Below are 23,059 nucleotides of genomic sequence, written 5' to 3'. Positions count from 1 at the left end.
AGACTGGATCAATGCCAATCAGCATTAGGGAAATCATGTGCCAGGCCAGAGACGCAGCTAATCCACAGGAAGACTGTAAAAAACACTGCACAAGAGCTGCCGGAACTCACAGCTACCGGCTGCCAAAGGCTCCTACCATTAGAGGCTTTTTAAAGTTTGGCTTTGGGATATCAAGCACAAGACTGCAGCCCAGCATGACTTGGGGATAACAGAAGAGAAAGGAGAACAGTGTGCAAACTGGGAATGTGTTTGCATGAACGGCGCTAGCCTGGAACGAGGAAAAAGGGAAGGGCAGCTTCCTCTGGTGCAGGTTCCAATTGTTCACTCAGCACGGCCTCTGAGCTGGGCAGCAGAGCTGGCCAAAAGTAACGAGTGAAAGAGCATCAGCAACTTACTGTACATTTCAGGAGAAAAGCTGTTATCTTCATTTCTATGGAAAACCAAAAGGAAGAAAAGAAAAAAAAAAGACTTCCATTCTACAGTATAAACTACAGTATAACATTCTCTGTTTGGTGCCATTAAGGGCAGGGTTCGCCTCCAGCTCAGCTGTCATTCACCTCAACAAGAAGCACCCAGGCATTTACAAATCAGGACTTGCATCAGAAGTAGTAGAAGAGAAGGCATAAAAAAAAGACTTGCACACACAAATTGGAGTTTGGCTAATTGGGAGAATCTAGGGAAGCTCCACAACAGGACACCAGCTTGTTAGAGAGAAGAGAAAAACAGGGCTCAGTGAAGCTGACACAACATAGCTGAACATGAATACTCAGTCCAGAAAGGCTGGGATTTGCAGTGATATGGAGCAGAAGCTGTGATTAACAAGGCATTCTAACTAACAACATTTTCCAAGTCAACAGAGCTAACGTTGCTTTGGCAGCCTACTATGCTTTGCTTTTTTAAAAAATACACCAACAACCATAATTCAACAAAGTCTTTTTATAGTAATAAATTAAACACAATGGGACAGATGCCTGTCTTGGCACAGCAAACATTCCTCCAAAGCCACACTTTGGCTTCCTTTACCCTCTATTTGCTTTAACAAGGTCCAAAACATTAACTTCTCCAGATTCAAGACACAGTTGTTCCTACCCAGAAGCCAACAGAAGCTCCTGCTCCTCTGACAAACATAAGCCCCTTCAGAAATACCATTCTGGAGTCTGAAAACCAGACTGAGAACTTGCAAGAAAGGCAAGAGCCCCCTCTGCCAAATCAGCAGCTTTCCCAACACCCTGATATTGCTCCTGCACCTACCACATATGGAAACAGCGACGGGAGCTCAGATGGCCTGGGCAATTCCTTGGAATGCAACCGCAGACAAAGACGCAACGCGGGGCTTCTGCTACCAGCAGCAAATCAGAGCCTCCATTTATAGTTTATCTGTATTCCGGTATGTGCGTGCGTCAGCATGGCAGCACCTTGCCAGGCAGCATCAGACTGCAGCCAGAACTGAAGGTCAGTTCCAAAGGGCTGCTGTGGGTACTGAAGCATGGCTGCGACCAGCAGCACGCTGCCTCCTCACAGGCTGCAGGGCAGGTCAGACACAGAGCTGGCAGCGGGGTACTGCCTCAAAACCAACCTCCTGTCAGTACTGCATCCACCATTCTCCAGCAGAACAAGGCTATAAAATTGCACCTACCGGAAGCAGGAAACATGCCAGGCTTCATTAACTGTCCTGTAGAGGCGCTGACCAGCAGCAATGAGGTCCCCACATCCCAGGCATCTCCAGACTTCTTCACCTGTATACAGGAATAAGGCGATGTCAACAACCATTTTACATCAAAGAAAACAAGGATTGCTGCATCCCCGATACAGAACAGCCCTAAATTACACCAGGCATACCGTAGCCCCAATGTTTAGGGATCCCAAATTGAACTCTAACATCCGAAACCCCCATTTTTTCCCTCCAGACCTAACATCAGCACATGCTCCTCCACATTCTGCAGAAGAAAACAATATTATTTTTCACAGAAGATGGCACGGTTAGGGCTGCACCACTCATTGGAGCAGAGATTTCAGGTGGAGATGGGCCAAGTGTGACAACTCCTACAGCCATGCTATGCCAGGAAGGCACGTTAGCATTCCCCTCATGCCACTGACTCAGCACGTAACATTTCTGCACTTTCAAGTAATTAATTGGATTTCCCAGAACAGGAAAAAAGACAAACCTTATTCAGCAGAGAACAACTTGACTATCAGGAAGGAAATACATACTCAAAAGGATATTCCTGCAAAGACTGTGCAACCAACGCTGCACTGGAGCCAGGCTTAGGAAGAGGAGTAGCTGCCACCGCCTGCTGTCCCTTCAGAAAATACTGGCAGTGTTTAAAAAGTCATAAAGCCCCAGAGACAGCCAGGACGCATACAGGCTGGGAAAAAGAACAACAGTACAAAGACTCTAGCACTAATGTGGCACATAGAAATGCTATCTGAGATCCAAGCAGATGTTAGGGTGCATTCAAGAGAGAGCCGAGGATGTGGCTGAGCGCAGGATGGCACAAAGAACACATCGTGCTGCTTCCTTCTGCTACTGCAAGCTGACTGCAGGAAAGATGCACAAGGAAAGAATTGCGCTTAGAAAAGGAAAACCACTAACCACAGACTTCCAGTTTCTAAAGAGTGTTAAAACTCGGCGGTTGCTCAGCGATTGCCCCTTCTTTCTGAGGCTTTCCTCTGCAGCTTCACCCTGCAATGTAAGAAAGCTCTTACACGGACCGAGCGGCAGCTCCCAGTGAAGGGAACTGCCCTCACTGCCCCGCGATCACTGCGCTTACAGCAGCTGTCTGCTGCCAGGGAGGGAAGCTGCAGAGGATGGATAGCTCAGCACTAGGAAGGATGCTTCTTCTGCAGGGACGGTGCTTTCCTTACCCACAGCCTCTTTAGAGTGTTGGTTTAAGTTAGGGTTAGGGTGCTACTCCTGCGGCACAAGGCATCAGCGAGGCCAAGCTCTGCGCTCAGCGCGTAACAGCAGGAGAGAAGGCAGCTCTCAGTGACTGCGAGCGCTCCACGGAACAGATGCGCCCCGCAATGCAGCATCCGAACGGCTGGAGCAGCAGCCCGGCAGTCACCGCAGTGTGAGAATTTGAAGCGGAGCAGAGAACCGAGAGAGACACGGGCACCAGAGGTCAACGAGACGCCCGCTCTGCTCGCCGTAACCGTGCCGACGCCGTACGGTGAGCGGCTCGGTCGGCCAGCAGCTCCGTCACGTCCGAGAAGCGCAGCCCCCCGCCACTCTCCCACGGAGATCAGATGATCCCCGACTCTTCGCCGCCGCTGGAACTCGCGGCGCACCGCCACGCGGCACCGCCGCGGCTTCGCACCTGCGGGGGGGGGCCAGGACGGCGCCGCGGAGCACAGCACCGCCGCGGGGAACGTTCGGGCGGCTCGAGGACGCGGAGGGCCCGGAAGCCTGCGGAGCCGCGCCGCTGCGGCCCGACCCCGCGGCTCCGCCCGGACGCCGGCAGGAAGCGGCGCGGCCCCGCCGCAGGCCCCGAGCGATGGAGCGGCGCGCCCGCTCCGCCGCGCGTCCCCGCAGCTCTCACCTGGCGGCCCCGCCATGGCCTCGGGCCCCGCTGACGTCACCGCCGCGCCACACCCGGGCCGGGAGCGCGCCTCCCTCAGCCTCGCGCCGCCGTTCCTTCCCTCCCGCCAACCACTCTGTCGGCGCCGCGCCACGCCCCGAGGGAAGCTCCGCCCCCTTCCTCGCCGCAGGCCAATCGGCGCTCCGCCTCCCTCACGCTCCCTCGGAGAGAGCGAGCCCGCCCTTTCCGCGGCGAGGACCAATCGCGGCGCGGCCGCGGCCCCGGCCCCGCTCTCCACACGCGGCGGCGGGAGCGGCGGGTCTGCCGGTGTCGTCCTGCACCTGGCCCGGCCCGGCGAGCCGCCGTGAGGGAAGAGGAACTCCAGCCTCCCTCTTCCCGAGGCACGGCGCAGAAGCGGGCTCCTCGGCTCGATCGCCAAGCACAAAGAAACGGCAGCTTACTCCCATCAATATAAAACCATTTTTTTTTCTTTTTTTCTTTTTTAATTCTAAATCACTTTCACAACAGTGAAAATTAGTGAACAGTAACGGCAATAACGCACTGAACGAGCCGTCACCGGCTGCGTGCAGCCTGAATACGAGGGGAGCGATACGATACAAACACGGCGTGACACCTCCAGAGCTTCCGCCCCGCGACGACCAGAGAAGAGCCGAGAAGAGCCGTCCGCGCCTCCATTCAGCACGGCTCCCAGGGCGCTGCAGGGAGGCACGGAACGCTGCCACTGCCCGGAGTCGCGTCTTACACTTACACAAATAACCCACTACAGTTAATCGAGGTGCCCTGCCCAGCAACTTTAACCATACACGTTAACGAGCTTAACTATGGAAACAGTTTCTAAGACTTGATTTGCTCTGTCAGTTTGTACGTCTATGATGAGGGAAGTCACAATATTCATCTCGCAGGAAATCATCGTGACTAGCAGTGATCTGAATCAAAACGATCTAAAAACAATAGAAGAAAAAAAGGAAATGGAGTTGTCTAGTCAGAGAAATATCAAAATTGTTCATCTCATTAGGAAATCCCTCGTGTCTGCTCTTCTGAAGGAATCTACACAAATATATCAGGAATACTTTTAAAGCTGTACACCCAACGTGATTCCAAATGGGCTACATTTCACCTTCGGAAATATTTTCCCCTTGGCACAGAGATGGTCGTGGTCTCCTCCAGCACTTCTAATTCGTGTCTTTGGTAGATATTGACGAGACTTGCACTGTAGCCGTTCCGTGCCGTGTTGTAGCCATGCGTGGCTGCACAGAGAAGCTCTTCCAAGTGTTCCCTGCTGTGGCATGTGCAGGATCTCATTTTTCCTCCCGCATGATTTTACAGTATGCCATATTTAAGTTCTAATCTCACTTGAAGATGCCCTCCTTTCTCTCCCCAAACTTCAGGGTTGTTAATGGGATTTTATTTGCAATCTTGTGTAGAAAGTCTCACAGCCCTGGGAGAAAGAAATGTAGCTGCAGTGGCAGGGATGGGAGGGGATTATCCGTAAGTGCTGCTGCACAGAACCACGGAAGGCAACACTGTTATGTCAGTGAGGAACTGGGCTGGGTGAGGCAGATAGGCAAGTCCTACTGCTCGATAACCTCACCCAGCTTCATCACAGAATCTTCCAGTGTCTGGCTCCAGCAACTTTAGGCTTTAAAAAAACTGCAGCATAAATTAGTAGCTCTTCTAACCACATCAGGCAGGAGTTTTCCATTGCTGCGGGAAACAACAGCAAGAAAAGAAACCAGTCTCCACACCTGGTTCCGTTTGTATCACATGCTGTGCCCAAGGAGTCTCAGCCGTGCTGCAGATGATTTCCTGAAGAAGGCTGGATGTTGATTGAAGAAACTGAGTAACACCCACAGCGCTGGCAGATCCACCGTGTTTGCCAAGCATGAGATACTGATGGCGCTGCAGAAGTTTCCTTACCTGTCCAGTCTACCTTGGGGTAACTGTCTTTCACATAAACCTATTGTAACTGATTGGCACAGGATTTCAAAGCAGCACTCCTTTTAGGAGCAGAGCTCAAAGCTAGGCCCAGGGTTTGTGGTCAGAACCTGTTGTACTAGACAGCCGAGCTGAAATACGTTTTAACCAATGTTTAATTTCCAACTGTGGTGCAAAAATGTGAGATTCTTCACTGTGCTGCAGTACCACCAATTTCTGAAACCCGTCATTAGCTACGGAACCAGACACCAGGAGGTTTAAAATGGGATGGGAAGCAGTTTGTAACTGTTTCAGTAGCCTTTCTGGCTATGAGTATTCAGAATAATGGAAACGATTTACGCAATCAACAGCCAGAACATAATCACCAGAGCCACAAACAGGAAGAGGCGGGATAGGAACTGCTCATCCACATATTGAGGAGTCCCTGGAACAGCTGGAAAACAGGAAGTAAAACACGGCTCAGCATCTTCCTCTTCTCTAGAATATTGTATATTCTGCATATTGTACACTCATTACATATATATAAAATACACAAGAAATCCACCTGCTAAGAAACTGCTGCTTCCAGTACTGCCTACCCCTAGATTGGCCATCCATGCTGGAAAACTAAAGAGAAGCACAAGCTCCCTGCTGCAGGACTTGTGGCAAGTTTGCTCATGACTAATAGCAGCAGGCAGCTCCAATTGCTACAGGACATCCAGATGTGCTCAGAGTACTTCTGGGGACAGCGCTGAGCCACATTCACTGCTGACGGGTGTTTCCATCCTAAGGAACACCACCACCTCTACCTGGGAGCTCCTGCCCCTCAAGGTGAAATAACTGAGTAAATAAATGGTAGAACTGTGTGTGTACTCCTGACTAACAGAACTAATGAAAAGCATGCAAATTTAAAGCTCAACACGTGCCTCTCTGAAACCTGCATATAGACACCATTGATGAGAAGAAGACAAAGGAGCTGGTTAAACAATGGCTATGAGAGCAGCATACATTTCCATTTCCTTGCTCTGTCACATCTACACACAAACTTTCACTGAAGTGTGACCTACAAATGATAAGTAAATTCGGTGGAACAAAGGGCAGCACAGGTCTTTGGCAATGCAGGCGTGACATGAAAAACACGCTTCTGTTTCTTATGATTTCTAAACCATATGATGTAGTGAAGAATATTGGCCAGGCAGCACCTTTTGCAGAGGAAGTCCAGAGAAAACCTGGGCTGTAGGTTTGTGTGCGCAAAACAGGCGGACTCAGTTTGACTACAGTGCAGCTGGGAAGAGGTTTTCTGAGGTTATTCATTTTTAGAGAGCAAGACCACTCCAGGAAATCAGACAGCAGTGACATATGAATAAGCCCTCACACAAAACATGTCAGAAATGGACTGTGTTTTTCCACTGCATGTTTTCCCTCTTCCTGTATTTCCATGTACAGTACTGATTTACTTTACTATTCAGCAAGTTTTGTCATTTAACAGGTTGTTTGTTTAAGTTACAAAAGGGTTTGTAAAATATCTGTTTGTGATAGGACTCTGAGCAGAAAGGATGCATGGTACCTGGAGGAGGTCGCCCATCATTTATGTTGAATGCTGTGGCAAATATACCAAAGGGAAACGCCCCGATGCCAAATGACATTTGGAAGCCACCATCTCCAAACCCAAAGCCTTGGAACCCCTGCAGAGAACAAAGCAACAGAAGAGAAGAAAAGGTACAAATAATTTAAAGCCTATTTCAGAACTGTTTGCCTTTTAGCCAGACTTTTAGTCTGCCACTGTTGTTCAATACCTCCCGAGCTGTCATGCTAAAAGCATTTACCACAGCAACCCAAGAGTTTGAGAAAATGACAAGTAGGAATTGCACTTTGTGCTTGAAGGCTGCAAATTAACAGGAATGTTTATATAAACCTTTTCTATTTAAAACAGTGTGTATAAGACAATACATCAAAACCAACATTACCAGAACATTTAAAAATTGTTATCAATAATTCTGTATTAACAGCTATTAGCCACATAGCTATAAAAAAAGATACTGTAGAGAATAACCTGCATTGATCTTTTGATACGTGTGCATCATTTAAACCTTCAGTAGACGGCCAGTGGGATGGCAGTGGTCATTATAAAGAGCAGTGCCAACACCCAAACAAACTAGAGAATCATATCACAATTCTAACTGATGTAGCATATAATCACCAAAGAAGATTTACAGTGCTACAGCATTGACCCCAGACTAAAATTCCACATCAAATCAGAGAGTGTTCTGAATTAAGATGAACCCTAGTGTATAAAAGCAGTGCACCATTTAAATCAACTAAATATTAATCTAAGTAGTTGTGTCACTTTTAAAAAGCGGACGGGTCACTGCTCTGAGTTCTATAATCCAGCAAAGTGTTTTCTGATCTCATAATTAAAACTGTGACCAGCTGTGAAAAACCTCTCTGATCACCTCCAAACATTGAAGGACAAATATGACTTCATTCACATAATAAAAGCCAGACATTTCTGCTCTGATACTCGATCATGACTCTTGTCAGATGCTATGCTATGAAGGATGCTGTAAGGGCTAACTGCAGGGGACAGCAAAGCACTCTGCATGACAAGGCCTACATTTGCAGGAAACAGGAAGGCAGCATCACTACTGCTACATCTTTGAGACTCCCCTGACTTACTGCACCAGCTAAAAGCTGGAATGCAAGGACAGCAGATGATTTAATAAGAAAGCAACTCCCTAGTGAGAGAGAACTGCAGTGCTCCCAATCTCTACAATACAGAAACGTTCCTTAATCACACCCAGTAGAGCTGTTTGCTTGAGCCATGAGGCTCATGCTCTCTGAGGACCCTGGGCTGAGTTACCTGGAATGAAACCATTGTTTCATCAGGTCACTGTCATCATGCCAGAAAACACTGTGGTCTGCTCTATAGCTACTCCCACATCTCTAACGTACACCAGCTGCTGTTTACATTCATTCTATGTAATCTCCTCAACAAAACCACAAATCCCACTTCAAATTTGCACATATCCACCAAGCACATCTACTTTTCTTCTTAAAATGCAAGGGTACACCAACATCCTATAGAACTTTCAAAGCAAAGCATTCCTTATGACTGCATATGGAAAGCTGTCAAGTATGAAGAACAGCATTTCCAGCAATTCCACAAGGGTTTTCATCAAGCACAATTCAATTTATTGCATTCTTTAGGACTGTAAATAGCACTATGGGAATGGAGTTTTCTGCCACACAGAACCTATCACCTATTCATAAACAGCCTCTGGGGATCTCTACAGGACCTTATGCACACATTGTGTCCTCCAAGATGAATAAGCACCACCATCAATGAAAACAAGCTATTTCCTTGAGCTTTTCTTTTTTTTTTTTTCCCCTTACCCCTCTGTTCTCTGGTTCAGGTCTCTGTCCTTGGGGTCGTGGTGGCGTTTTCTCTCTACAAAAAATTGTAGAATTAGCTCAAATTTAAGCACACAGACAGCAATTTCTGCAATAGGTTGGTTCATAAGACAGAACAAACTTGGAGAATGCTCTCACAGGGCCATGCTGCAGCAAAACTGAAAATAACATGGCTGAACAGACCCAACAGCTACATGAACTTTCAGGATCACATTCCTAAGATGTTGCACTTTTCAGTACAAAAAAAATTCCATTGCAAATGCTGGAAACAGGGGATCAACAATGAAATCCATGAACATTTTATATAAGCCTCTCCAGTCAAATAACATCCATTGAAGTCTACTACTTCTAACTGTTAATTAACAACAAATTAAAATAAATTGCCAGTCAAATAAGGAATGTAAATTCAAACCCTAAAAAAGCCAGAAATATTTAGCAGAACTGTCATTTCTATCAGTCTTTTGACATCTTGTCACACTGTGAATCCAACACTTTGGTAGTTTCACCTTAAACCCTAGCAGTTGTCACACAAATCGCTGTATTTCTGTTTATTACCTGGGGTCCTGTTGTCCAGTGCTGCCTCTTCCATACAGAGGAATAACTTTATCTCGACTGATTCCTGCTTTGCAAACAGGGCACACTTGTCTGTTTGGCCTGGTTTCTAACCACTAAAATAAAAAAAAGGAAAAATTATAAGAAAGCTAATAAAACCATGAAAACAACATACAGACCTAATTTGTAGCCAGACAGATTTTAGGAACCTATCAGAAAGCTACAGAGCAAAATGTTGCACCAAATAGTAAGTACTCTCCATTAAAGCATTGCCATTTTGGCTATTGCTCTGCCACAATCCACTTGCAGATGTGTACACCATTAGAACTGCACTGGAAAAATGCAAGGAAATAAGCAGTACCAACAGCTTTGCATAAGCCAAGGCCTTGCACATCCTATCATCCTCTTCTATAATGGCACCACAAGGTAAAACTTACATTTGCAGCAAGAAGGACACTCAGCATTTAAGGCTGCAAACTAAACCTTCATAAACTGCCTACAGTAACTCTCCTACCAAAACCAGCAATACCTATTGGGTAAGAAACTGAGATGTGGGAAGTAAGCAGAAGAGAATCTAAGTTTTCTTTATGCTGAAAGTCTAGATTGCAAGTTCTTGTGCATGTTGCAGTTGTCCTGGAAAAAACGAAGTGCATTTGAAAAGGGGGAGGATACTCCAGAGAACCAAGGGCTTTACTGAGTCATTGGAGCTGATGAAAGACAATGCAAAAGGAAACCTTTCTTACCTGGTGTAAACAAGGCCAGCTGTGAGCGTTCCCAGGACAATTTGATCACAGAGAAAGAAAAAAAAAAAAAGGGGGGGGTGTGTGAATATAATTAGTTACTCACAACTTGATCTCGCTAATGTATAAAGTGCACCCCGGATAACACAGCTTAGAGACAACAGAACCTTGGAATCCAGTTTGTCCAGTTCCATAACCTCCCATTAAAGCAATTTTTAAAGCACAGCCCAAGCCCGATCTCCAGGTTATGCAATTTAACTACGTTGCTAACATGATCATCTCCACATCACCTTTAATTCCTGCACCTTCATCTACACCAAAGCCCCAGACAAAGGCTTAATTCATCTTGTGGTATTTACTGCAAATGTTCTTTTCTGATCTCATAGAAAGATATCCCTGAGTTAAGATGCAAATGAGAAAAATGCCAGTAATGAGACTCCAGGATCTTAATAGAATTCATGAGAGTCATCTGTTAGATGTTAAAACATTGGGCACTTCCGTAGAACTGTGGAATAATTGAGGCTGGAATGGACCTCAGGCTGCCTCTTGTCTAATCTGTTGTTTAAAACAGGGCCAGCTGTGAGATCCAGTTTGCTCCCCATTATACAGAACTACTCCTGAGCTTAAATTAACACAGCAACTGAAGTACCCAAAGGAAAGAAAAGAAAAGAAACAGAAGCTAAAACTGCTCAGCAGCCATCTGCTTCCAGAGTGGCCTTTGCAACACTGTTCAGACAAGATACATTCTATTCTTTAAGGTTCTATTCTTTAAGCTCCATTCCGTGATAGCAGACCTTCCAATAGTTTAATGTTAATATGACTTCAGCAAATTAATTCCCATCTCCTTTAGAATAAAGACCTGTACCTTTAGACACTACATACATTAGCACAGAAAAGAAATGCTCTTTTAGGCCTCGTTTAATTAATGAGCATAATTTAAACTGCTGTATAAAACAAATTACCCATGTCAATTTTCATAGCATTTTAATGTTCAAGAGTGTATTCTAGACCATGCTACCTAAATAAGAAGCTGAGATGGAAAAGAGAAGCAGATCACATGGAAAAGCACGTTCCCTCAAAAGAAAAGACTGCAATTTGGCATCTAGAACCTGCTGTCAGATGGGGTTGTAAGTATGTAAGGAATTTTAAACTGTAAGGAATTTAGGTGTGAAAAAGGTATCTATGCTAGCCCAGCCAGCACACAGCAAATAACAAATGTAACCAATCAACTTCTAAAGGGCTTTGCTTTTACAAAAGAAGGTATAAGTTTATAAGAAAAAAGAAGGTAAGTTTATAAGAAGATATAAGAAGATTAAGATGCAAAAAACTTCCTTCCTGGAACATGGGCATTTAAAAGATAAAAAACAGTTCTGAGGCAAACCCAAACTGCTTCTAACCCAAACCCACGGTCCTTACTTTATGACAAAAACTCATTTTTATTCAATAGGATTATAAACAGAAGGTGATCACAGAGATGCACGGTGTTCTGTTTATCAGAGGGGACTTGTGTGCTTACCAGAAGAGATGTCCACACAAGCTGATAACTGCATCCTTGGCAGTGTCTAAACAGATGTTACACTCAAAAGTGTTGTCCTGATTAGTGTTGTCCCCAGCACCATTACTGCTGCTGCTGCCACTGGTCCCTCCAGCACTGGAGCTCTTTGTTGATGCAGAAGTCGTAGGTCCTTTACTTGCCATCCTGAGGAGCTCCCCAGACACAAGAGCAAGAAAATTTTCCTGTTGGAATCCTAACAGTGAGAAAGGGAAAAAAATACCCACGTTATTGGCATTATAGCATTGCGTTCCTGTCCTTATTCAAACTAGCAGTAATTTACCTAAGAAGCACTTGAATCCTATTGTTGATGGTTTTAGTTTAATGTAGCTTCTAAAAAAAGATCTCCCTTGGCTAAGCTACTTTAAAATCCTGCAGTAGGACCTGACTTATCACATGGCCTGTATCTTAAACTTACTGACAAGAAACTGAGGTCCACAGTCAAAACGAAGCCATGGTATTTTCTCATAAATGCCATCTGCTGAGAGAAAGATGAGCTCACCCAGTCATACTGCAGAGCAATCAAACATTTCTAACAATCATAGCAGCAACGTAGAAATTACTGAACTGACACGCTTTCAGCTCTCTTTAGTATCATCATATTTATCAAAGACACCATTTCTTTTACTTCAGTAGCAACAACTTCTCTGTTGCAGGAATGTGAACACCTAGAATAGGCTGTGAGAGAGAAGCAGGCGACTATCTGAACCTTTTGCCAAAGCACAAACAGTAAAGCATTTGAAAAGGGGAACCTGAATTTTTCAGAAGCTAAATACTGTGCAAACTTACCCCAGAAACATTCAAAGCTTCCTTAAGTGTTCCCTCTTCGTAGCAGCGCTGAAGCACAGGCTCAGGACAGCAAAACAAAACCTCAGTATCTGTAGCTGTTACAGTCAAAACCCTTTTCCATACAACACAATCCAACCACACAGTGAAGTAAGCTTCATGCACAAGCCTCATGAAAGTTCTGCTGTGGTGACACTGAGCTACAACAAGGGAGAAGATGAGATTTATTCCTGCAGAGCCTTTTCACTCAGTTACATCATTTTGCACAGCGTCCCAGAAGGGCAGCTCAGCATTCACAGATGCTGCACTTTAACACACACTGCTTTCAGCACTGCTTAGCATTTCACACCATCATTTCAGTGAGCTCAGCAGCAAGGTCCTGCACTGTACTAAATTAACATTCATGGTAGTTCCAAGCAGATGAAAACGCTGCCAGATGACAAACAACACAGTAAGGAAGCCTAGAGTTTTCACACATCCCTACTACCAGAACTGTTGGTAGCTCCCATCTGTCTTGCTCAGTAATGCTTGAAAACTTCCCAACTCAGACCTATCCATATGTGCTGGCAATTAATATCAACATTAAGAAAGTCCTCCTAGAACCAAAGGGTTCAAAACATGAAACACCACCATGATTTTATGGAACAGGCACAAGAGATGCCTGGTTCTCACACCTGGGCACAAAAGGCAACCATGCACAAGTTAAATAAGTTAACTTCTGTACTCATGTGGGAAGCAATGTTCTTTTCTCCAAATTCAATGCCCTATCTTTAACACCAGAAATACACAGATAATATCTTCATCTTCACTAACATCTGATGGAAAAAACAACCGAAAACAAACCCAAAACAACCAACTCACAGCCCTTAGTAACTGTGAGAAAAATAATTAAAAAACAAACAAAGACCAACAGCAACTTATGAAGAAATACACTGAGAAACCCATAAGGATATCATTATTGCAATGGAATAAAGACAGCTGAGACAAAAAAAGACTGAAATAATACAATGTGACAGGCAATGAGTTTTCTCTCCTAGAAGGTCTATGGTACTCTGCCCTGGAATCCTCTCCTAATTCTTTCTCCATAGGCTTACTGAGCTTGATAACCTATTAGGATTTAAATGATTTGAACTGTCGAAAATATATCAAAATGCAACAATAAAAAATAAATAATGCTATCCTGAAAAACCTTCACAGTGCTTTCCTCTTCCCTATGGACTGCTGTTTAACATAACCAGGTCCCCAGCAAGTGCTGTCCACGTCTGTTCACCTGCAAAGCACACTGCACGCTTACAAAGATGCACGCTGAAGTGGCACTGAGTGACTAAAACGTGCACTCACTGTGTGCTGCATTACTTGCAATGCAATCTGAATGCTCAAGTAGGAGTTCAACTGCAAATTCAACTTGTTCCAAATGTCAAACAAACTCCAAACTCTTGAAATGGCACCTGAGCCTAGTTAAACTCCAAGGCTCCCTCCAAGTTAACCTCCAAGAACTTGGAAGGGAGACACACAGCAGGCCAAACAGACCCTGTTTTCTGCATGAATTAGAGCTCAGGATGAAGATTGCGAGTGCACTGGCACATTCTACAACTTCTGGGGTTAAGCAAACAGAATTTAGAGAGCAATGACCGGACAGATGCCAGTCTAGGTTTGCTAAACCCTCATCTTTGATCAGCTCTCCAAATCAACCCTAGGAGCACGAGCTGCAAACAAGTGAAAGCACATAAAAATCAGCTGTGATCTAACTGCAAGCATTCAAAGATCTTATTTTTCTTTCTTGTTTTGCTCTCTATATATTTGCAGGAAATTACTGCCTTTGCTAATTATAAGCCATTTATACCAGCTGTTTATTTCACTGTAATCATAACCCCTATAATATCCCAACAGGCTGCTCCAAAAGCCACAGAATCACTGGCATTCACCGCATCCAGAGCACCAAGAGTGCCAACAGGTGAACGGTTATGAAGCAAGCCAGCTTCAGCAATCTTCCTCAACTAAAGAAAGCCTGGCGGGAGGCGAAGACATGGAAATGAAGGTACATGTTAGGGATCCAGCAGGACTCCCAGCAAGGTGCTGAAACTGCAAGCGCAGCTGGCAGAGCTGGAGCCGGAGCTCCAAGAAGCAGATGGTGCACCAAGACCTGAGCGTTCCATGGCAACTGAGAGCAGCAGGTGGACCCTGAAGGAAGTAAGTGTGGGAAACCAGTCTGTGTAGTAATAAAAATGTCACTGACAGGCAGTAAGGAATGTTACTCAAATCCCCCAAAAACGAATCTGTAAATATAGCGGGAGGAGCTGCACACTGGTAAATGTAAGCCCGATGGATACTGTAAAAGACCGTATTTCTGGGCTCACAAAGTGACTGTGTTTGCTAAAATACACTGACCTGACTCTAGAAATACAAGAGAAGCTGTTCAAGACAGACTGGGAGAGTTTCCATTGTAAATTAAAACACAGAAAATATTCCATTGGAAACAGAGCAGAGTAGGTGAACGATAACTGAACAGAGACAGAGAGAAGCTGATGTCATTAGAGTGAAACACCTGCAGAATATATGTTCAGAGCACTACAACATCAGAATGTTTTAAGTATTTCATTTCTAATCTTTTGTAAGCAGTAAGGGGAAAAAAACAAAACAAAACAAAAAACAGTGAGGCCGTAGGACTGGTTGGTTTACTGATAAAACTTGAAACTTGTTTCTTTTCCCAACATCTAACACATAACAATGAAATACTGCATTGTTAAATTTAAATTCGATGAGAAAGACACTTTTCCACCCTTTTTTGCTTATGAATCTTATTTTATCTGGGACTTCTGAAACAATCCAGCCTTCATTCATTTCTGAAACGAGCTCTGATTTAGTTTGTCGACTTCCTGCTGTTTTAATGGAAAGGAAGATGTGTCAGTTTTTCCCATTACTGCAGTGGTAATATCATTTTTTTGGATACATACGTTACAGAAAAGGAAAATTAACATCAGAATTCCTATCAAAAATACTGACAGAATTTATATAAATACTTCTCGTTCATAGGGTTAACAGAAATCTGATTCTTAACCTGTTACAGCTGTCTGGACTTCAAGTAAAAGCCACAGATGATCTGAGCTGATAATTGTTGGCAGCGTCCAGAAAAAGGTACGTTTACTTCTTGACAGTCATTTTAAGGTAGATGTTAGCAGATACGTGACTGAAGGCACGCTGTTAATCATTAAAGGCACTTTTATATCTTGTTACATTTTTACTCTGCGCCACTTAGATATTTTAACCCTTTTGAAACATTCCCTGTAAATCCACCTTTTCACTTCCCATAACCCGGGCAGCACCACGCACCATAAAGCCCCGGGATCCAAATCTGTGCCATCGTCTGACCGTTCAGAAGCACCCATTTGTCTGACAGAGCAGCGTGCCCTCGCTTGGCCTCATTTTGTTAATTGGGATTCTGCAACACAGGGCTGCATGACAGGCGCTGCTGGGGTACAGCCCTGCTGAACAGCTCTGTGAGCAGCTGGAAGAAGCCAACACAGCTCACCAGTGCACCTCACCACTGTGCCACGCTGAGACAAGCTAGCAGAAAAGCAACTATGTAATTCTCCTTTATAAGTCGTTCCACAGAAATGTGATACTCTGAGAAAATGTCCTAGGAATGTCGAAACAAAGATTTTCTTCTCTTACCAATAAGTCTAAAGGGGAAAATTAAACAAGAAAGAGCACCGATAGAAGCAGTTGGGTAAAGGAGCGAGCGTTCTCCTGGCCTGGTGTTATGTAAAACACCGAACGATCTGTAAGCAGGCTGACCGCGTTAGCAGCGCTACGTGAGCAAACAGGAACGGGGCCGCGGTTCGGTAAGCGCGGGGCAACGAGAGCAGGCACTCGGCAGCTGTTTGGCGGCCCGGCCCGCAGCCAGGCGGGAGCGGCCAGGGGTGCTGCGCTGCGGGCTCCGGACGCGGCCTGGGAAGCACGGAGCTCCGCCACCGAGCGCCGTCAGGCGGCCGCGGGCTCGGCACGGCGGCGGGGCCGGAGGTCGGGCAGGAGGGGCGGCGCCGCGGGCCCGGCGGAGCGGAGCGAAACCCGTGCCGGACCCACCCCGCGCTGCCGACACCGGCCCGGGGGCCGAGGCTGCCGAGGCGTCCCCCGTCCCGGTCGGTCACAGCGGCCGCGAACGGCTCCGGCCTTCCGGGTCGCCCCGGTGACGAACCGGCCCGATCCTCGCGTTCCGGAATCGCCGCGTCCCGGCTTCGGCTCCCCCCGCCCCCTGGCCTCCAGCCGGGCCCGAATCCAAATCCGGACCCGAACCCAGACCCGCCCGCCCGTGCTCACCGGCGCTCTCGGCGATCCGCAGAGCCGCTCCCTGCCCGCGGCCGCCGTCACCTGATCGCCCCGGAAGCGCGGCGCGGCGGAAGGGACCGGCCTATCGCTGCCGCTCCGCGGGGCCGCGTTCCGCCCGCACCGAGCTGTGCCACCGTGCCGTCCTACGGAGCTTCTCACCGAGCCGTCCCGAAGTTGTCCCGGCCGCACCGCGGGGAGCACAGCCGGCTCAGCCGCCGCGTAGCGCCGCCTCGGCTCCCCGTGTGACTTTCGGCTCTGCTCTCCCCGCAGCCCGTTCGTCGCCGGGCGCTGTGTCCCGATGCCTCCCGCTGCGACGAGCGCGGGCTGCGCGTCATCCGCGGCAGCGAATGTCCGGGCGGAGAGGAGGAGAAAGGAAAGCGGAGGCGAGGCTGCGCGAAGGGGTGCGGAGTGCCGCGGTCTGAGCAAGAGCTGCTCCGAGAAGGGAGCAAAGAGCGTTGAGGAGGTATTTATTTATTTAGCTGTGAGAAACTGAGGAGGAGAGGACGGGCCCGGCGCTGAGGAGCTGTCAGCTGGAAGAGGCACCGAGGCGGCACCTCCGGGCTTTGTCCCTGCCGGGCACACGCTGCCGTGACAGCACTGCGGCTCTGCGTGCACCTGAAGGTGCGGGGAATCCCAGCCCGAATCCCAGTGCCCTCCCACTAGAGGCGAGCTAAGGGAGTGAAAGTAATCAGTGGGGCTTAATGCCGAAGGAGCCTTTCTTACAGAGACCAGGGATGCTGTCTGAGGCCTGGGAATACACAGGTCTCACGGCAGGTCCAGATGTGCCAGCTGGGAATTGCTCAGTGTAAAAGTATGCTGTGCTGAGCCTTCGTGCTGCTTCCAGTAGCACATCGGCTCGGTAAAGCTTGTATCAACGTAGTGATCCAGCAGCACTGCCAGAACTGCCACACACTTGGTGTACTGCAGTGGGAAACTTGTAGCTGTGGTGCTGGTGAAGCTCATGTCCAAAAGCAGCAGTGCCTGTGGCCTAGGACAGGCTCTGTGAAGCTGTCCTAGCAACACTAGCTGTGTGTTTGCTGCCTGTGAACATTTCCTTAGCTGAGAAGATAAAGCAGCATGGCTTGGCACAGCTTCAGCATGTAAGCAAAAATTTGGCATCTCAATATAGTATCAAATGAGTGAGAGGTTAATGGGACCCCAGAAGCGTAAATGTATCCTCCAGATGCTGATTAAAAGAAGGATAAACTTCTGAAATTTGGACACGCTTAGAGTAGTCAGCATGTAAGTCTACAGTCAAAGGCATTTCAGTATAAGTGAAGTTGTTTGGGGTATTATAATCATGAGTGAGAGCAATGCTCAGAATAGTCTTTATTGTTTGGGTATTTTATGATAACAAAAGTAGCCTGGAAAGAAGCAATGCTGTATTCAACATAGCCAGGGAATACTTTCAATCCCCAGTGTTCATTTTAACTCTTTATGTTTTATATCTCAGAAGAATTAAATATAATTATGAATTTCTATAATGCTTTATTTACAGTTCCTTCATTCTGCTTCTTTCCCTTGTTCCAATTTCTTCTTAAAATGGAAAAGATCCAGAGATGGAGAATCAGTAAGATTGAATGAGTGGAAAGAATGGCGTACAAGAACAGAATGTAAATGTTAATCTTGTTTAAAATAAGGTTAACAGGAACAAATTTACTTGAAATAGTATTCAGGTGGGGAACATACACAGAACACTCAGTAACTCTCAGCCAGTGACAGTGAATGTAAACTGAATGGCTTTAAGTGATGCCAGGGGATACTTGCCTTGCTGAGCAAGGAAATCAGCTTTCAAAGAAGTCAGCATCACCTTTGTAATGGGGAGGTGCTGTTTATGTGTATTCTCATGGTGTTATGTGCATCATTTTTCAGTGTAGCTGGCAGCCAGTAACTGATTAGATGTGGACAAGACACCCCATAGGCTGGCTGCTGGTTCACTCTCATGATGGGCATGAGAATAAATGACTTGGATTTCGTCATTTTTCATGACCTAAGTCACAAGGCTCACACCATACTTATGGCTCCAAATATTTATGCTGTGTATAGAGCCCCTCCTAGAATTCTCTTAGCAAAGAGATACATAGATGAAGAATCCAACACACTAATTTTCACATCAGCACTTTTCTCATCAAGTCTCCATTTTACAAGTATTTTCAACATAACTGTACCTTAATTCAGTATTAAATCGCATTTGGAAATGCTGTTCCTTGACACTGCCATGCAAGAGTTCCCATTTATCTGTGGCTTTTTGCCTTTGTCCCATAAGAGGAGCAGTTTCCAAGACCTCCGGCTCACCTCAGTTTTCAGTTTTCAATACAGCACCAAAGTGGTGGGAAACCACTTATGCCCGAAACGCGTCCCTCCGTGCCAACGGGCAGAGCCTTGGGCCGCCTCCCTCGATCCTTACTGCCAAGCGTTCTGCCTGTTTCTAAAAGCACAAAAGCGACGCCGTCTTTCTGACACTATCGGTCTGTGTTCACCCTCTACCGGCACGTGCTGTTACAGCCGAGAACGCAGGCACCGCACCACCCGCACCCGGCAGCAGTTATGGGCCGTCGGACGGACGCGAGCCGCGGTCCCGGTGGAGCGCTTCCGAAAAGGCGGCGCGCGCCGCCAGCCGCGGCCATCTCGTGGGGAGCCGCGCCGCGGGACCACAGCGCCCGGCATGCCCCGCGGCCGGCGGACCGGCGGGAGGACTACAGCGCCCGGCATACTCTGCGGCTCCAAGATGGCGGCGCCCAGGGACGGCACGAGCGCGGACAGCAGCTCGGACTCGGAGAGCAGCGGCGGGGCGGCAGCGCGGTTCCGGGAGGCGGCCTGGGACTGCGCGAAGCAGCAGGCGGCGGGGCGGGCGGAGCCGCGAGGCGGTGAGGGGCGAGGCGGTGGCCGGGCTGTGCCCTGGCTGTGCCCTGCTTGTGCCGGGCTCTGGCCGCAGCTCTTTCTCATGTAGTCCTTCCTTTGGCAGGCGGATTTCCAAAGGATCAGCGGCAGGCTGCTCGGCCCAGCCTAAGGTATTGCTCTGCGGACGTCGGGGTTGTGTTTTGGTGAAGAAAAACCTGAGGTGTGCTACTTAATGCCTTACGTTGCCTCGTACTGGAAGGCCTTTGGTACAATTGTAATCTGCAGTGATGCTTAATTCTAATAAATTAATGAAGTTATTTTGGAAGTATATTCCTCATCCCTCTAACAGTGAAGCAAAAGCAATTGAAAATAAATGTCTGCTGGCAGTTTCAGCATGAGTTCAAGTTGTCAGAAAAGCTCTAATTCTTCCATGCCCCTGCCACGCAAAAATTAATAGTTATGTATCACAAAACTTCTCATTTAAAGAATGGAGGGTTATATACAGAAGGGCAAATAATAGCAGTGTGATTGTAAAGCCAATCGTTTGTTGGGTGGGAAAGCAGTGTCTGAATTAAGTGCCTTGTAACAAAGGGGGTGCTGAGCTGTGTAAGCTTGCAGCATTTCTGCAGGCTTGGTTTCAAAAGCTGTCAGCCTTGCGGCTCAGTGCCATCCTTTCTCCTGGGACAGATTTTGCGTGAATTGTGGCAATGTACTCAAGAAGCTCCTACCAGAGAAGGGGTGTCCTGCCATCATTTGTTTGCTTTTGCAGGCTATTTCAATGAGAAAATCATCCTATTACTTTCAGGGAGGTGGCTGGATGATGTTTAGCTCATTGTTCGGAGCTGAACTGTTGAGCTCTTCTGCTTTACTTGGCAGTTGTCCCTTATCAACTCAACATGAATTAGTTACTGCAGGGTAGGAGATTTTACAGCCCCCTATCTCCTGTTTGAGTGAGAGTATTGGATGTTATTGCTCTTGAAGGAGGTGATCATTATTTTATTTTAAACAGACGTGAGGTGAATGACCACGATGAGGATGGAAATAAGCTACAGACCACACCAGAGTTCAGAGCACATGTTGCAAAGAAACTGGGAGCAATGCTGGACAGGTATTGGCATGTCATACTAAAAAGGCTTGTTGTATGGGTAGAGTGCAGTGATGCTTCTGTGTGCTAAAAGCAAGAAATTAAAGATTTGAGTGCAACTTGAAGAAATTGTTTTCTTCTCAATTCCTTCATTTCTGCATTTAATGCAAACTTCCAATGTTCTGTGAACTAATTTGGCTCACCTGTTGTGTCCTTCTGGTAATGACTTCCTGTGTAACACTGCCAGTCTCCATTTACCTCAGTTGTAAATGCATTGTAGAGAGGAAGAAGAAGAATTTGGGTACCATATCATCATTTAAAGGCAAACATAAGAGCCTTCCTCTCTTGCACCCTAAAGCTGTACGCGGTTCAGGATTTTACTGGCAGTATGCATCTGTCTGGGCCTGCTGCTGTCTTTGTTATGTGTGTAAATATCACCCTTGGAACTAGAATTCCTGGTGTTTAAAGTTGGCTGTTAGAACTAAGTCATTCTTGTGGCATATGTTGCTGAGGGGAGGAGGCACGGTCTGCTCTGCAAGCAGGGAATTGAAACTTCACTAAAAAAAAAAAAAAAGAAACCATAACAGCACCCTGGTCTCGTTTCCTATGAATTTCCAATTTTAGCTCAGTTTGTACAAACCTATCTAACATCTAACCAGAGTTTTCTGTTTAGTTTCATCACTGTCTTGAAGGATTCATCAGGACCTTCACCAGCTTGTGTGCAGCAGTCTGACTGTGGAGATGATGGTGAGTCCTAGTCATGTCACATCCGAGTCGTGGCCATTTGCTGATGCAGTTAATCAAATAATAGCAAGTGAGATGGATCCTGTTCAGTGCCAGTTGTAGTTCTAGCTCTTTACTGGCTGAAGAGCACTAGCACAGCGTTTATTAGCATCAGGCCGTTTCCTTGTCGTGACTGTTGTGTCCTAACTTTGCAGACTGACAGATGATTGTTATCAAGTATAGCCATCTGTTAGCAGCAGCAGGCTGTCCTAGGGAGACTGTTGTGGATTGCTCTCACTTATTCCGTATTTTGGCTAAAATTCCTTTCTAAATACATATTTTAGGTTTTCGCCTCTTCTCCTCCTCTGTCCCAGGAGGCTGTGGGCAATCAGAGCAAAGCCCTGCCCCAAGGAGGAGACGGCCACCTTGTTCCAGGTGAGGTGCTGTCAGCTGCTTTGCTCCTCAAGTGCTGTTCCAGCCCTTGTTTTCATGTTTCAGAGGCAGCAGAAACTCTCCCGTGGGATTAGAAGGTTGAAGAGCTTAAGTGGTGTGTTTATATGACTGATACTTGAAAACAGCCATTTTCTTTTCTTTCTTTTCTTTCTATTTTTTTATTTCTTTTTATAATACAAATAGGAGATGTAAACAATTTTAAATGCTGACTGTAAGCATTGGAATCCTGGATCCACTAACTGTTCATTCCCTGTTCTGATCTTAGTTCTGCTTTCAATGCTTTGGATGAATTCAAGGCAAACATGTAGCATAATTTCCTTCCCTTTCATTACCTTTCTAGTGACTCAGACAGTGACCAAGAGTGGCAAAAGTACCAGGAGGCTGCTGTGTCAGCAGCAGACATTCTGAAGCAAAGTGCTTTTCCTGCACTGTCCCAGGATTCCAGCCAGAATATATGTCAGGGTTATGTGGAGCACAGACAGAAGAAAAAGAAGAATAAGAAAATAAAGGGAGAGAACAAAACTGAAGAGAAAGTAATAGACCCAGCAGATTGTGACCAGGACAGCAGAGATTTGCCACGATTGGATTCTGCAAATGGACAACACAAGAGACAGGACAGCAATCATACAGATAACAACACAGCGTCACCAGGAGCTGTGAAGAAGAAGAAAAAGAAGAAAGAGAGGGAATAAAGGCTTTGCTCTGCATTTGGGCAGGTGATTGTGATGAATGCTGGGAAAAAACAAATGCAGTTACTGCAGATGAGGGAGAACTAATTTGCAAAGCTTTTGTTGTAAAAGCTCTGTGGCCTGGGAGTCTAATTAAAGTGACTTCCTATGTTCTGACCTCCCTTGGGGAGCATTTTTCTCCTAGCACAGCAGTTATCTGTGCTGCTGCTTGCAGTCCTAGCGCGAAAGGATTAAATACTGTACACAGACCAGTGTGGTGGAGGGGTGTAATCATGGCTGCATCCCTTCTGATCTGTTCTCTCACATGCTGAAACCAAATCTTGTCTCTTGGAGAAAGCATATGATGAATTGAAGTTGGTTTACGTGGCAGCAGGTGGTCAACTTCTTTTTTGCTTTGATTTGCCTGTGGGAAACTCATTTATTGAAAAGCATTACCAGATGTTAGTCCC

The 23,059-nt window shown here is 46.4% G+C and overlaps 3 protein-coding genes and 1 long non-coding RNA gene across 8 annotated transcripts in view; 2 read left to right on the top strand and 2 right to left on the bottom strand.

Annotated features, from left to right (window-relative positions):
- LIMK2 (LIM domain kinase 2) overlaps positions 1-3,600 on the bottom strand; it is a 30,896-nt gene extending 27,296 nt beyond the window's left edge. For both annotated transcript variants that reach the window (XM_042828809.1, XM_042828811.1), the window contains exons 1-2: positions 3,540-3,600; positions 1,637-1,736 (exon numbers count right to left, since the gene is read on the bottom strand). In XM_042828809.1, the coding sequence (XP_042684743.1) occupies positions 1,637-1,736; positions 3,540-3,555 (116 nt within the window). In that variant the 5' untranslated portion in view covers positions 3,556-3,600. The remainder of the gene's footprint in view (positions 1-1,636; positions 1,737-3,539) is intronic.
- Positions 3,601-5,611: 2,011 nt separating this feature from the next.
- Positions 5,612-16,884, bottom strand: RNF185 (ring finger protein 185). 3 transcript variants are annotated; one of them, XM_042828829.1, is made up of 8 exons: positions 16,812-16,831; positions 12,498-12,694; positions 11,673-11,904; positions 10,160-10,178; positions 9,420-9,532; positions 8,847-8,901; positions 7,021-7,138; positions 5,612-5,907 (listed from the first exon to the last, which is right to left on the bottom strand). In XM_042828829.1, exons 3-8 carry the CDS (start codon positions 11,852-11,854, stop codon positions 5,810-5,812), a joined length of 585 nt encoding a protein of 194 aa, XP_042684763.1. In that variant the 5' UTR covers positions 11,855-11,904; positions 12,498-12,694; positions 16,812-16,831; the 3' UTR covers positions 5,612-5,809. The 3 variants fall into 3 exon arrangements, with proteins under 3 accessions (XP_042684763.1, XP_042684762.1, XP_042684764.1); XM_042828828.1 differs by lacking the exon at positions 12,498-12,694 and having other exon boundaries at positions 16,812-16,884; XM_042828830.1 differs by lacking the exons at positions 12,498-12,694; positions 16,812-16,831 and adding an exon at positions 12,127-12,483.
- On the top strand, positions 14,181-18,304 carry LOC122165622. Of its 2 annotated transcripts, XR_006170570.1 has the most exons (3): positions 14,181-14,684; positions 15,528-15,629; positions 17,091-18,304. It is a non-coding gene; the product is annotated as an uncharacterized LOC122165622 (long non-coding RNA). The 2 variants fall into 2 exon arrangements; XR_006170569.1 differs by lacking the exon at positions 17,091-18,304 and having other exon boundaries at positions 15,528-16,165.
- A 109-nt stretch (positions 18,305-18,413) lies between these two features.
- On the top strand, positions 18,414-22,766 carry CUNH12orf43 (chromosome unknown C12orf43 homolog). Its single transcript, XM_042829076.1, has 7 exons — positions 18,414-18,433; positions 19,326-19,687; positions 19,786-19,831; positions 20,671-20,769; positions 21,419-21,492; positions 21,813-21,903; positions 22,262-22,766. Exons 1-7 carry the CDS (start codon positions 18,414-18,416, stop codon positions 22,611-22,613), a joined length of 1,044 nt encoding a protein of 347 aa, XP_042685010.1. The 3' UTR covers positions 22,614-22,766.
- The last annotated feature ends 293 nt before the right edge of the window (positions 22,767-23,059 follow it).

Source organism: Centrocercus urophasianus, unplaced genomic scaffold (assembly GCF_019232065.1).
Source record: "Centrocercus urophasianus isolate 14NV4802_14NV808 unplaced genomic scaffold, USGS_Curo_1.0 seq_30, whole genome shotgun sequence".
In the NCBI taxonomy this organism is placed as follows: Eukaryota; Metazoa; Chordata; class Aves; order Galliformes; family Phasianidae; genus Centrocercus; species Centrocercus urophasianus.
Note: the sequence above shows the minus strand (reverse complement) of the source record. Positions and strands in the feature narration are given on the sequence as shown.